The sequence below is a fragment of the Solanum dulcamara genome, chromosome 4 (genome assembly GCF_947179165.1).
Source record: "Solanum dulcamara chromosome 4, daSolDulc1.2, whole genome shotgun sequence".
NCBI lineage: Eukaryota > Viridiplantae > Streptophyta > Magnoliopsida > Solanales > Solanaceae > Solanum > Solanum dulcamara.
This window is the reverse complement of record NC_077240.1, coordinates 80,667,385-80,682,589: the sequence shown is the minus strand read 5'-3', so window position 1 is coordinate 80,682,589 and position 15,205 is coordinate 80,667,385. Positions and strand designations below refer to the sequence as shown.

General features: G+C 34.7%; 2 protein-coding genes across 2 annotated transcripts; one reads left to right on the top strand and one right to left on the bottom strand.

Annotated features, from left to right (window-relative positions):
- Positions 1-2,211: 2,211 nt before the first annotated feature.
- LOC129887867 (protein MET1, chloroplastic) lies at positions 2,212-4,918 on the top strand. The gene is made up of 7 exons (XM_055963097.1): positions 2,212-2,728; positions 3,582-3,688; positions 3,759-3,853; positions 3,944-4,020; positions 4,103-4,223; positions 4,377-4,436; positions 4,515-4,918. The coding sequence occupies exons 1-7, from the start codon at positions 2,358-2,360 to the stop codon at positions 4,653-4,655; spliced, it is 972 nt and encodes a 323-aa protein (XP_055819072.1). The 5' UTR covers positions 2,212-2,357; the 3' UTR covers positions 4,656-4,918.
- Positions 4,919-5,591: 673 nt separating this feature from the next.
- LOC129887868 (uncharacterized) lies at positions 5,592-8,633 on the bottom strand. Its single transcript, XM_055963099.1, has 2 exons — positions 7,401-8,633; positions 5,592-6,660 (listed from the first exon to the last, which is right to left on the bottom strand). Exons 1-2 carry the CDS (start codon positions 7,709-7,711, stop codon positions 6,600-6,602), a joined length of 372 nt encoding a protein of 123 aa, XP_055819074.1. The 5' UTR covers positions 7,712-8,633; the 3' UTR covers positions 5,592-6,599.
- Positions 8,634-15,205: the final 6,572 nt, after the last annotated feature.

Below are 15,205 nucleotides of genomic sequence, written 5' to 3'. Positions count from 1 at the left end.
GAAAATCGCTTAATTTCGGTTGTGCCGCCCCTAAATGTTATGAATATGTTGTGGATCATGTTGAGGCTACACGTATTTCTCCTCCGGATACTTACGAAGGGTATCATAAAGGTTTCAAAAAAAAATTAACCAAAAGTCATACCACCAAAATATTCATGGGCTAACACACACGAAAAATAAGAAAATTGCCTAATTTCGCTTGTGTGGCCCAAAATATTATGAATGTGTGTGGATCGTGTCGAAACTACACATACTTCTCTCTCGGGTCCCTACGTAGGGTCCCATAAAGGTTCCGAAAAAAATTAATCGAAAGCAATATCACCAAAATATACATGGGCTAACACACAAAAAAAATTAAAAAATTACCTAATTCCATTTGTGCAGCTCCTAAATATTATAAATATGTCGTGGATTATGCTGATGCTACACATACTGACCTTTCGAGTAATTACTAACTATCCCATAAAAGTTTAGAAAAAAATCTGGCTGAAAGACATATCACCAAAATATTCATAGGCAATAACACACACCAAAAATAAGAAAATCGCATAATTCCTCTTGTGCGGCCTCTAAATGCTATGAATGTACCGTGAATGAAGCCGAGGCTACACGTACTACTACCCCGAGTACTTACGGAGGGTTCCATAAAGGTTTCAAAATAATATTGACCGAAAGATATCACCAAAATATTGATGGGATAACACACATGAAAAATGAGAAAATCGTCTAATTCTGCTAGTATGACCCCTATGCTATGAATGTGCCGTGATCGTGCCGAGACTACACGTACTGCTCCCACGGATACTTACGGAGGGTCTCATAAAGATTTTAAAAAATTATTGATCAAAAGTCATATCACCAAAATATGCATGGGCTAACACACATGAAAAATGAGAAAATAATCTAATTCCGCTTGGGCGACCTCTAAATGTTATAAATATGTCGTGGATCGTGCCGAGGCTACACTTAATTCCCTCTCAAGTACTTACGAAGGGTCCCATAAAGGTTTTGAAATATAATTGACCAAAAGTCATATCACCAAAATATTCATGGGCTAACACATACGAAAAATGAGAAAAATGTTTAATTCCTCTTATATGGCCTCTAAATGTTATGAAGGTGTCGTAGATAGTGACGAGGATACACGTACTGCTCCTTCGGGTACTTATGGAGGGTCCAATTTAGATTTCGGAAAAAATTAACCAAAAGTCATATCACCAAAATATTTAAGGGCTAACACACACGAAAAATGAGAATCGCCTAATTCTGTTTGTGTGGCCCCTAAATGCTATGAATGTACCGTGGATTGTGTCGAGGCTACACATACTCCTCCTCCGGGTACTTACGGAGGGTCCCATAAAGGTTTCAAAAAAAAATTAACCGAAATTCATATCACCAAAATATTTCTGGACTAACAAATATGAAAAATGAAAAAATTGTCTTATTCCACTTGTGCGACCCCTAAAAGTTATGAATGTGACGTGGATTGTACCACCGTACTGCTCCTCGGATACTTATCACCAAACAATTTATGAGCTATACACATTAAAAACTAAAAAAAATTATTTAATTCCTGTTAAATGACCTCTAAATACTAAATAAATGGCGTGAATTATTGTTCCACATGTCATGCAATATGTGTAGTTTATTATTTTTTAAAAAATAAATGATTTTTCAGTTGTTTGGAAGTTAAGACATATAGATTAGTGTTCACTTTTTCTGCTATTCAATTGATGAAAAATTTGAAAAATATTTTTTAGGAAAATAATCACCTTAAAAATAAGATAAATGAATTAACTAATAAAAGAAGAAAAAAAAAAGTTGCATTGTTTCCAACCCAACCTTACAACAAGCACACCCTGCCCCCTCTACCCTTGCTCTCCCCCACCTCATCATCCATCATCCTACCTCATTCTCGTAATTTAATCTCAGATATATATAAATATTTTAAATAATATATTTTATTTATATATCGGACATAAAAAAAAAGAAAAAAATAACTTAGTTCTCGATTTCCTCCCTACAAAACACACCCATAGTTGATTTGTACTTGCAAATATATGCTAGATATTTTATTTCTCCTTGTATCTTTAATAATTATCTTATTTAACATAGTTTCTACATTTTTTTGTGGAATCATGCTATTTTTTTTTAAAGTAAAAAAAATAAAAAATATTATTTTTTTTTAATAAAGAAAAGGCATCAAACTAGGTGAACTTGGCACCACAAATTGGAATGAAAATTGAAGAGTTTATTAGAGCCACTAGTCACAATCCTTTTCCAGCAACACAAAATCCTGAATGATCACTTTGTTGAAGGAGAGAATTCAAGAATAGGTAGAGACAAGTCAAGAATTTATGGCTTCTACCATTAGCTACACCTCACTTTGTTCTTTGCTTAAGCTCAACCAAAACAAGCAAAACCCCTCATCTTTTTCTTCATCTTCTTTGCTTAAATTCAAGAATCAGCTATGTTTTAGCAGCAGTGTCTGTACCCATTTAGGAAAAGCTTCAATCGTTATGGTTAAGGCTTCAGAAACAGAGGCAACTCAGTCAGAAAAGGAAGAAGAAGACAAGTATGAAGAATATGAAGTAGAGATTGTTCAGCCTTATGGAGTTAAATTTACCAAAGGTAGAGATGGGGGAACTTACATTGATGCTATTGCTCCTGGAGGTTCAGCTGATAAGACTGGAAAATTCACTGTTGGAGATAAAGTCATTGCCACCAGGTATGTGCTTTGTCTTGATATAAATTAAGGGAATGGGATTACGAGGTGGGAAATTGAATCTGCACCAACAAAGTGAAAGTACAGGTAAATGTGTTAATAGATGTGTCAATTTTAGTATTTTTTATTGGAAAAACTACAAATTACGTAAACATTCCTACCAGGTGAAAGTTCAGTTATATGTGTTAATAGATGTGTCAACTTTAGTATTTTTTTATTGGAAAAACTATAAATTAGGTAATCACTCCTACCATATTTATTAATTACCATGTATACCAGAAATTAAGTTAGATACACCTAGATACATATATTTCTGATATCATATATACTTTGAAATACAGATACATAGGGAGAGAAGAGAGCATACATAGTGAGAAAGGAGAGAGGCGAGCGAGATAGGAGGGTGGAGAGTGAGAGCGTCAGATACATGCAAATCACACTAGATATATGTATCTGAGATACCAGATACATTTTGAAATACAGATATATAGGGAGAGAGGTGAGCAAGAGAATGAGAGAGAGCGAGAAAGGTGAGCGAGAGAATGAGAGAGATGAGCGAGAGAGGGAGAAAGGCGAGCGAAAGAGTCAGTGTATTTCAGATACATGCGAATCCATTTAAATGAAGGGTATCTGAAATAAATTATACCTAATTTTAACCCCATGTACCGAGATACATGTATTCTGTAAGCATCTGTATCGCATCCGTATCTGGAGACCGAAATCTGGCACACATGATAATTTCGAAAACTCACGGGAAGGCACGTAATTAGGCCCTAAACTAGTGGATTTGTGTTGTTTGCCCTTATTTTTTTGTGCATGTGTAAGTAAAGAATGTGGAATGCCAAAATGTGTTCAGTGCAGTGTTTGGAGAAGAAATATGGCCTGCTGCTGAATATGGAAGAACAATGTACACTATCAGACAGAGAATTGGACCTTTGCTCATGAAGATGCAAAAGAGATATGGTTAGTTAATTAAACTAATTAGGCACCGTTGTTCGATATGTTACCTCATATGAATCATCACATTTCTCAGGGAAGGTGGAAGAAGTAGGTGAATTGACAGAAAAGGAAATTATCAGAGCTGAGAGGAATGCTGGTTTCATTAGTGACAGAGTTAGGGAAATTCAAGTGAGTTAACAACAAGTTTCGAGTGTAAATGGATAAAAACTCTGTACATTACACATATGCCTTGACCCTTTCTTTCCGTGTGATGCTCAGATGACAAATGCTCGGAGGAAGAAAGAACAAAAGGAGCAAAGAGAAAAGGATCTTCGTGAAGGACTACAACTTTCTAAGTAAGCCCATCATTCTATCAATTTATTGTCATTCATGTAAAAGATTCATATTAATGGATTGTTTGTCTTCCTGGTAAAAAAGGAATGGCAAATACGAAGAAGCACTAGAAAAGTTTGAGTCTGTGTTAGGATCAAGACCAACTGGAGATGAAGCTGCTGTGGCTAGTTACAATGTTGCCTGTTGTTATTCCAAGCTTAATAAGGTAGTTCTATTTGATTGGATGCTGGCCTTTCTCGAAGTTTTACTGTTGTCTGCATTATTTAGTTTGAGAGGCTGAGCTAAAGCTGACCATAATTCATTTCATATAAACTGGATCTTGGTTCTCGAAATGACTCTTTTTATTACCTCTTGATAGCTTCAAGCGGGGTTATCTGCCTTGGAGGATGCAATGGAAGCAGGATTTGAAGATTTCAAGGTAAATGAGATAAAAGACATTTAAAGGAAATGGTATGGTTTAGTAGTAGCTGATTAATATTAGCCTGTTTGTTAACAGAGAATCAGGACTGACCCTGATCTTGCTAATCTAAGGACGTCTGAGGATTTTGAGACTCTCATGAAAAAGTTTGATGAATCATTCATCAATGAGAATGCCATCAACGCAATTAAGTCCCTATTTGGCTTCAACAAGAAATAGAAGCACCAGCGCATTCATACACTGAAATGCCAATAGATTGCTGGAAGCTTACTTTGACATCCATGCACATATAAGGGCAAAAGATATGTATCTGCAACAAACTATGCTCCCTCTTTTCGGATTTTGTTTATAGGGTGAGTTATAGATATGACATTACTTCTGATCATTAATTTTTTTATTTCAATTGTATTACGCTATGGTCAATCCTGTGTAATTACAAGGTTCGTATTCTGAATATGAAAAGATCTTCAATTTGAAACCTACATATCTCGTCGATTTTTTTGTACTCCATCAATAGTACATGCTCTTAATTTAGCCTGGGGGGGAACAATTTTTTCATGCTTGAGCATCTTGATCTTCATGACAACAGAATCACAGAAGAACTCCCAAACTTTATCTCAGAAATGTCCACCCTTAGAAGCTTGAATTTGAGGAATAATTCCCTACAAGGTTCAGTTCCTTGTAGCATTTCAAACTTAAGTAATCTTCAAATCCTTGACTTGTCACACAACAGCTTCACTGGAAGCATCACTGCAGAAGTCGGAAATCAGTTGGAATGATTGAAACATCAAGCACAAGCACCTTCTCATCGATTTGATCCATTTTCACCTTCTCAATTGAGTATTCTGACATGATAGTGAACTGGAAGAGGTCAGTACAAGGTTTGTCATCGAGTGCCAGCATCGATATCTACTCTTGGCTGGACTTGTCAAAAAATCATCTTTCTGGTGATATCCCATCATCTGTAGGAAAACATAGAGGCCTAAAGATGCTTAACATCTCTTACAATGGCCTTAAATGGGAAATTCCAGCAACTCATTGGGAATTTGGAGTCTTGAGAGCATAGATTTGAAGACATTTTAATTGTTCAATCCCTTGAAGACACATAGTACAGATCAAGAAGCAGCAAGAACAAGACACAAATGGAAATGTAAATAACTTTACTAATAAATATTTCCATTCCCACAGAGTGTTTACATTTGAGTGTCAAAGACAATAGAATGACTATGGTAATTTGAAACCAAAAAATCTACTATTCCACTAAAGATTTCAATGGTGCATCCAAGTCAATAAAATTGCATTGAAGCAAAGGTGGGGAAAAAACAGAATGATCTTCATAACTTCTGCCTTTGAATTCAGCTAACAGTACAATAGAACAGAAAATTATTGCAACCTAAGCTCTTCTTATAGATTAAAATATGCCACACGAACTCTTCAATTTCAACCATTCAAGCTGATCAATTGACGTGTGCACTACCTGTTTGTGACAATGAAGAGGAATTATATATAACCTGTTATATAATCAAAATAAGCTTGTTTTCTCCCTCTATTAAGCAGTTTCAGTGACGTGCAATATATTATCAGTCTACCAAGCTGGAACAGAAATGACACCTGCTGCTTGTTCTTTGAAGTTTAACACTCGTGCACATAGCTTTTTCAGTAGCCTTCAGATGCTGGAACCAGAAAACATATTGCAGGAGAAGACAGTTATCTTGTGTGTGGTTTTATTACCCAGACGAATCAAGCAAGAATAAGCATCGATTTAGCTTCACACTTTTACAACAGGGAGCAATTGTCAGTTGACCTGAATTCTCGCATAAGAAATCTTGAAGTGACCACAATCCGCAATAGCAGGAAAGGGAGACATGAATAACCTTCACTCCCGTGTAGGGTGTTTCCCAGATAATCAAATGAGGAGTCTGACTTTGAAATGAATGCATCAATTCCACTTCTACTAAAGCACGGATGGATGAAAATCTCGATGCAAATGAAAAAGAATAGCAATTCTGATGAACGCATCAACTCCACTTCTACTAACGCGTGTAGCTTTTCCAATCATGAACAATATTCTCATGCACATGATTCCAATTCCTCATTGTTCTTGTATTAGATTAAACTGCAGCCACTTGGAAGTAGTTGCAGGAAGAAGCTGGTTAAGCACCATCAAAGAATAATGCATAGACAATGTCTTGTCTCCTCATCAGTGTCAGTATCTCCCGTTTCACTACAGAAACATCAGCTTAATATTAAAGGAACAAGCCCAGAGGGAATAAAAATGAAATAGGACTTCGAGAGAACATGACAAGAAAAGTGAACAGGCAATTAGCAATGTAATACTAATTCATCTTATCTGCTTACATAAAAGAAGCAATGAAAGCATGTTTGACTCATAAACCTTTTAACTCTCCCCATCCAAAATAAAGAAATTAACGACCTCATACTCGTTTAGTATAAGCAAAGAGAGTGAACATCAAAATAAACTATGATTAGCATCAGTAAAGAAAGGCATAACAGAAAGTGAAAGCTTAATAATCCAAATAAAATGCCATAAGAAATGAGTAGGAAAATCATGTTCTGTAGCACAAATTTTCTCACTGATTAGCTGTGGGAAAAACCTTTGTTTCTTGTAGTGTGTACTTATCATTGTTCATTCAATTTCTTACCACACCCCATGTCCAACTTAGAAATTAGAAACTATCTTCCAAAAGAATACAAAATTAGAAAAGAATTCTGGTCAAATCTTCATATTCATATCACATGCCTATATCTAATTTTCTTGATTTCTTCAGAATTATAGATGAGGACTAGATCTCAATGATATCTAAGTTTCCTAGATCTATATTCTCCACATTGTATCATCTTGACCCCTTAATTAAAATTTCCAATAACAGAATTAGCAAAATCATATCAACTGAACAGAAACAAGAACACATTTTTAGTGCAAAAAGTAATGCTGCTCTTTACCTGGATTCAAACTCCTTGATCTCAACAAGTTCTTTCCCTATGTTATCCATCCATTGAACTCTCTTCTTGTCAATAATCTCCTTAGGTCCAACAACAGGACCTTTCCTAATACAACTTTTAAGACCATTCCCAGCATCTAGAGTGACCTCAGATTGTTGATGAGAGGCACCAGAAGGAAGAGAAACATGTGGGGTACTTTCCAATTTCAATGGACCTGGAGTGTAAAGATGAGCAGCAGAGGGTTTACAGAAACAAACAAATGGACAATGGATTTTGCAGAACAAAACCCTCATCAAACTGCTTTCTTTCATCAATAACTCATTTCAAGAATGCCCCATTCCACCTAAAACTGAAAAAGATCCAATCTTTAACTTCATAAAGCCCCAAAATTTTCATATAGGTATCAAACACAAACAATCAATTACACTAGATGACAACTTTCTATCATCAATAACTCAGTTCAAGAATGCCCCATTCCACCTAAAACTGAAAAAGATCCAATCTTTAACCTCATAAAGCCCCAAAATTGTCATATAGGTATCAAACACAAACAATCAATTACACTAGATGACAACTTTCTTTCATCAATAACTCATTTCAAGAATGCCCCATTCCACCTAAAACTGAAAAAGATCCAATCTTTAACCTCATAAAGCCCCAAAATTTTCATATAGATATCAAACACAACAATCAATTACGCTAGATGACAACTTTCTCCCTTGAGCTGACACTTAGTACACATTGAAATAATGATGTCCAAAATCCAACAGAAAACAACAAAGTACTAATAAATTCTTGAGAAAAGAAGAAACAAAATTATTTTTTCAAGAAAGAAGCAAAACCCCAGAATCAAGAAGCAATAGCTTTGGGATTTGGAGGGGGTTCTTGATGGTCAATTCCAAAACAACCCCTCAATCAAACATCAAGAAACTCAGCTCCTCCACTTTTTTTACATGAAAATTCTGATCTTTGAAGACTTTATTTTAATGTAAAGAAAAGGACATGTCTTGTAGTTAGGAGAGAGAGAAAGAAAGAACAAACAAACAAAGGTGCTTGCTTCCATCTAATAGTGAAATGTCTGTTCTACCCTCTGCTGATTCATTGGGAAAAAAAATCAAATTGGAATTTTATCTGAAGGAACAAAAAGCTTAGCTGGAAGAGAAACTACAGCTGATGATGAAGAAGATGATGCAAACCAATTTTCAAAAGACTCCAAAACATGGCAACTGTATTCTTCCCAATAACACAAATTAAACTACTTTCATAAAAAATAAAACTTGATATGTCCCTTTTCAAATTCAAAGTTGCTTTCTTTCTTGTGTTTTTTTTTTCTTTAAAAAATTGTTACCAATACTACATAATTAAATTTGGCGAATCAAGAAAGGCATAGTACATAATCGTGGTTTTTAACTTGTCTCAATTAATTTGCCTTCCGATTTTAGATATGCACAAATACATACGTCTTATGTTGTGTCCTACGTGTAATATGTCACGTAAAACGTGTGTGTCTATTTATTTAATTTTATATAAATTTAAATATTTATTTATGCACATTCAAAATTAAAGAACATACATGTCAATTAAAATTAAATTAAATAATATATTTATGTATTATATCATCTAAAAATGAATAGGGATTTCAACAAGACAAGATTGTACAAGAAAAGAAGAATATGCAGACAATATGGAGTTTTGCTATCTAGTGGTGGTTTGCATGATGGTAACCCCACTTTAAAGTAAAATTTATTTAAAGTCTTCAAATTGGTGCTTCTTTTTTCTTTTTAGGCAATCCATAACTCAATTGATTTCCAAGGGCTTCTTGTATAATATAGTCTTTTTTTGGTTTCCTTTCTTTTCATGGTCATATTGACTTCATTCCAAAACTTTGTATGAATGTATCTATCCAAGTGGGACCCACCCACTTGGATAGTTGGGCAAGTTAGGCAATAAATTGACTCTTTGTGATGCCTATATAATATGCATATTCTGTGCAAATGAATTAGAGAATACATACAGAAAAACACGCACAACTTCTCTCTTTTCCCCTTTCCCTCATTATCTCTCTTGTTATTATTTTCTCCTTCTTAAATTATTAATCTAGTCTATTTTACAACACGTTATCAGCACGAGGCTCCGGCTAATTTTTCAAGGTAACAAAAGTGGTAAGAGTTTTATTTAAATCTATTTTCATAAAATGGCAAATATTTCAAAAATTGAATTTACTGCTCTTGATATCTCTGGAAAAGGCTACTCATCATGGGCACTTGATGCCGAAATTCATTTAAAATCAATGGGTCTGGCAGACACCATTAAAGATGACAATATGGCATCCAATCAAGACCGTGCTAAAGCCATGATATTTCTCCGTCACCATCTTGACGAGGGGCTAAAATTACAATATCTCACATTAAAAGACCCCCTTAAATTGTGGAAAAATTTAAAAGAAAGATATGACCACCTGAAGTTGGTCATGCTTCCACAAGCTCGTCATGATTGGCTAAATCTAAGATTAATGGATTTCAAAAATATAACTGAATATAATTCTGCTCTGTTTAGAATTATAGCTCAGTTAAATTTATGCGGAGAAGAGATCACTGAGCAAGATAAACTTGAAAAGACATACTCCACATTTCCACCCGCGAATATGCTCCTGCAGCAGCAATATCGCGAAAAAAAAATTAAAAAAATATTCTGAATTACTTTCTCACCTTCTTATTGCTGAAAGACATAATGAACTATTAATGAAAAATCATGATAGTCGGCCAGTTAGTTCTTTGTCACTCCCTGAAGTGAATCAGGCAAATTCTAACCAACGAGAAAGAGGTCATGGCCCTAGTCGTGGTCGTGGTCAAAGAAGAAATTTTAATCATGATGCTCGGCTGGCACCGAAAAATAATCAGCAATATAAAAGGCAGGGTAAAAAGCCAGAAGCTTTACCGAAGAATAATTCAGAAACAATATGTCATAGATGTGGAGGTGTGGGGCACTGGTCGCGGATTTATCGGTCATCAAAACACCTTGTTCAGCTATATCAGGCATCTCTGAAAAGGGCAGAAAATAATGCAGAGATGAATTTTATCTCTGAAGATAATATTGAGCCCATGCATTTGCATGTAGCTGATTTCTTTAATTTTCCGGACGAAAATATGAATATTGATAAAACTAATAATATGTAAATATATTTCTTTTTATCTGTATTAAATATGATGTTTGTATTTTCCTAGTCAATGTAAATAAATAAAATTTATGTAATATACCATGTGTTAATACATATTTTATTTCTTATTGAAGAAAATATGGAAATGCCTCAAATCTTATTTGGATCAATGATAAATCAAGAAGATATTTGTGTAATTGATAGTGGAACAACTCATGCTATTTTTAAAGACGAGAAATTTTTTTCCAATTTGCTTAGAAGAAAAGCTAATGTTAATAAAATATCTGGTAATTCAAAAATCATAGAAGGCTTCGGAAGAGCTACTATAATTCTGCCTAAAGGAACAAAATTTGTTATAGAAGATGCATTATTCTCTTCTAAATCTCCTAGAAACTTATTAAGTTTTAAAGATATTCGCAGAAATGGATATCATGTTGAGACACTAAATGAAATGAATACTGAATATCTTGGCATAACCAAGAGTGTCTCAGGCCATAAATATATTTTGGAAAAATTATCAACTTTGTCATCTGGCCTATATTATGCAAAAATTAGTGCAGTTGAAGCACATATGATCGTAAACCAGAAGTTTACTTATCCAAATACATTTGTGCTATGGCATGATCGAATAGGTCATTCTGGATCAATAATGATGAGACTAATTCTTGAAAATTCAACTGGACATCCGTTAAAGAACCAGAAGATTCTTACAAATGATGAATTTTCATGTGCTGCTTGTTATCAAGGCAAATTAATTGCCAGACCATCGACCCTAAAGGTTGGCATCGAATCTCCTGATTTTTTAGAGCGTATACATGGAGATATATGTGGACCTATTCATCCACTTAGTGGATTGTTTAGATATTTTATGGTCCTAATAGATGCATCATCTAGATTGTCTCATGTGTGCTTATTATCATCTCGCAACCTGGCGTTTGCGAAGTTGTTAGCACAAATAATAAGATTGAGAGCGCAATTCCCAGATTATCCAATTAAGACCATTCGCCTTGATAATGCTGGAGAATTTACATCCCAAGCTTTTAATGATTATTGCTTATCAATTGGGATAAAAATTGAACATCATGTTGCTCATGTTCATACTTAAAATGGCCTTGCAGAGTCATTTATAAAGCGCCTACAATTGATAGCAAGACCTCTACTAATGAAAACAAAACTGCCTATTACTGTTTGGGGTCATGCTATCTTACATGCAGCAGCACTTGTACGTCTCAGACCGACACATTATAATAAATACTCTCCGTCACAATTAGTATTTGGTCATGAACCAAATATAGCCCATTTAAGAATTTTTGATTGTGTGGTATACGTGCCTGTAGCACCACCACAACGTACAAAAATGGGCCCTCAACGAAAGTTGGGCATATATGTTAGGTTTGACTCACCCTTCATAATTCGATACCTTGAACCGTTGACTGGAGATTTATTCACTGCTCGATTTGCAGATTGTCGGTTTGATAAAACAATTTTCCAGCCATTAGGGGGAGAGAAAAAGGAACCCGAAAAAGAAAAAGAAATTACGTGGAAAGTTTCATCACTATCACATTTTGATCCACGTACCCGCACATGTGAACAGGAGGTCCAGAAGATCATCCACTTGCAGAAAATAGCAAATCAAATGCCAAATGCATTTACTGATTTGAAACGGATAACTAAGTCACATATCCCTACAGTGAATGTACCTATCCGGATTGATGTCCCAAAAGGACCATCTACAAGTATCATAGCTTCTGAATCCCAAACACGCCAGAAGCGTGGTAGACCGTTGGGTTCAAAGGATAAAAATCCTAGAAAGAGAAGCGTAAGAAATAATAAAGATGATACTACAAAAGAACCTCCTGAAGAAGGTCAAGATTTGAGTAATCCTGATATTCTTGAAGAAATCAGTAACCCGAGACTCAAGTAAATGAAGAACTTTCAATAAATTCTTTCGGTGATGAGATAAATTTAGATCGATCTAAAATCACGATTGATAATGTTTTTGCATATAATGTTGCACTTAACCTCATGCAAGATAGTGAAAATCTTGAGCCTAAATCCGTCGAAGAATGTCGACGTAGATGTGATTGGCCAGAATGGCAAAAGGCAATTCAATCAGAATTAGACTCACTTGCTAAACGTGAGGTTTTTGGACCTGTAGTCCAAACCCCTGAAGGTGTAAAACCAGTTGGCTATAAATGGGTTTTTGTTAGAAAACGAAATGAGAGAAATAAAATTATAAGATATAAGGCACGCCTTGTTGCACAAGGATTCTCTCAAAGACCGGGAGTCAACTATGAAGAAACATATTCACCTGTTATGGATGGAATAACATTTCGATATCTCATCAGTTTAGCTGTATATAAAAATCTTAATATACATCTAATGGATGTAGTTACAGCTTACCTTTATGGTTCACTTGATAATGAAATTTACATGAAAATTCTAGAAGGATTAAAATTGCCTGAAGCATGTAAAAAGTCTCGGGAAGTATACTCAATAAAACTGCAAAGATCATTATATGGTCTGAAACAATCAGGGCGCATGTGGTATAATCGCCTAAGTGAGTACTTAATAAATGAAGGCTATATCAATGATGTTATTTGTCCATGTGTTTTTATTAAGAAAACGAAATCAGAGTTTGTCATACTCGCCGTTTATGTTGATGACATAAATCTCATTGGAACCCCTGAAGAGGTCCAAAAGGCAATTGAATATCTAAAGAAAGAATTTGAAATGAAAGACCTTGGAAAGACAAAACTTTGTCTAGGTCTGCAAATTGAACATTTAGCAGACGAGGTTTTTGTTCATCAATCTGCCTACACTGAGAAAATCCTAAAAAAAAATTACATGGACAAAGCACATTCATTAAGTACTCCAATGATTGTTCGATCACTTGAAGTGGAAAAGGATCCATTTCGACCTCCAGAAGAGGGTGAAGAAATTCTTGGTCCTGAAGTACCATATCTCAGTGTTATTGGTGCACTTATGTACCTTGCTAACGCAACTAGGCCTGATATAACATTCTCTGTCAATTTGCTGGCAAGGTATAGTTCATTCCCAATGCGAAGTCATTGGAACAGTATCAAACATATTTTGCGATACCTGAAGGGTACTATTGATATGGGTTTGTTTTATACTAACAAAGGTTGCGCAGACCTTATTGGTTATGCAGATGCAGGTTATTTATCAGACCCACATAAAGCTCGATCTCAAACAGGCTATCTATTTACACACGGAGGAACTGCTATATCATGGCGATCTACAAAACAGTCCATTGTTGCTACTTCTTCAAATCATGCTGAAATAATAGCAATTCATGAAGCAAGTAGAGAATGTGTGTGGTTGAGATCGATGATACAATTCATCAAAGAAAGATGTGGTCTGGAAAATGATGTTAAAGTACCCACAATTATATTCGAAGACAATGCCGCGTGCATAGCTCAATTGAAGGGTGCTTCATAAAAGGAGATAGAACGAAACATATTTCACCAAAATTATTCTTCACACATGATCTACAGAAGAATGGTGATATTGATGTACAACAAGTTCGTTCAAGTGATAATCTTGCAGATTTATTCACAAAGGCATTACCAACATCAACTTTTGAGAAACTAAGATATAAGATTGGAATGCGTCGTCTCCAAAATATCAAATGAAGTTTTCATCAGGGGGAGTAAAATACGCGCTGCACTCTTTTTTCCTTAACCAAGGTTTTGTCCCACTGGGTTTTCCTGATAAGGTTTTTGATGAGGCAGCATTCAAGGCGTATTACCATATGTGTGTACTCTTTTTCCTTCACTAGGCTTTTTCCTACTGGGTTTTTTCTAAGTAAGGTTTTAACGAGGCACAACATCTATGGAGGCACATTACACGTGGACATCCAAGGGGGAGTGTTATGTATGGATGTATCTATCCAAGTGGGACCCACCCACTTGAATAGTTGGGCAAGTTAGGCAACAAATTGACTCTTTGTGATGCCTATATAATATGCACATTCTGTGCAAATGAATTAGACAATACATACAGAAAAACACGCACAACTCCTCTTTTTTCCCCTTTCCCTCATTATCTCTGTTGTTATTATTTTCTCCTTCTTAAATTATTAATCTAGTCTATTTTACAACACTTCTCTATTTTTTAAATTTTTTTTTACATTTTAAAATAATCATTAAAAGCCTTGTTAATTTCTTGACAATTGATCTTCTTCATTTTTTTTTTGGTACTGGTTATGGGAACGTGCATTGCACGTTTATCTAAAATACTTCATATAAATTTTGTATTGTAAATGATATTTTTTATTTCGTTCAAATATAGTGTTATTTGCTAAAAAAATCCATCATTTTTACGATAGAAAGTATATATATCTTTCTAATAAAAAAATACGTCCTTAATTATAAAATTGATTAAAAATACGTAAAGTAAAAATAACTAACTATTGTACAAATACAATATTCAAATGAGGCTACTAAAATACTATATGCTAGGTTAATGTATACAAAGCAACAAGCCACTGTAAATTCTCAATAATAATAATAATAAAACAATAGAAACCTATACAATTAAAACAAACAAGAAACATAAACATTAAACAAAATAAATAAAAAGAGACAAGAGAAGAGAGCATGGAGATTTTCTCATATATTTTTTC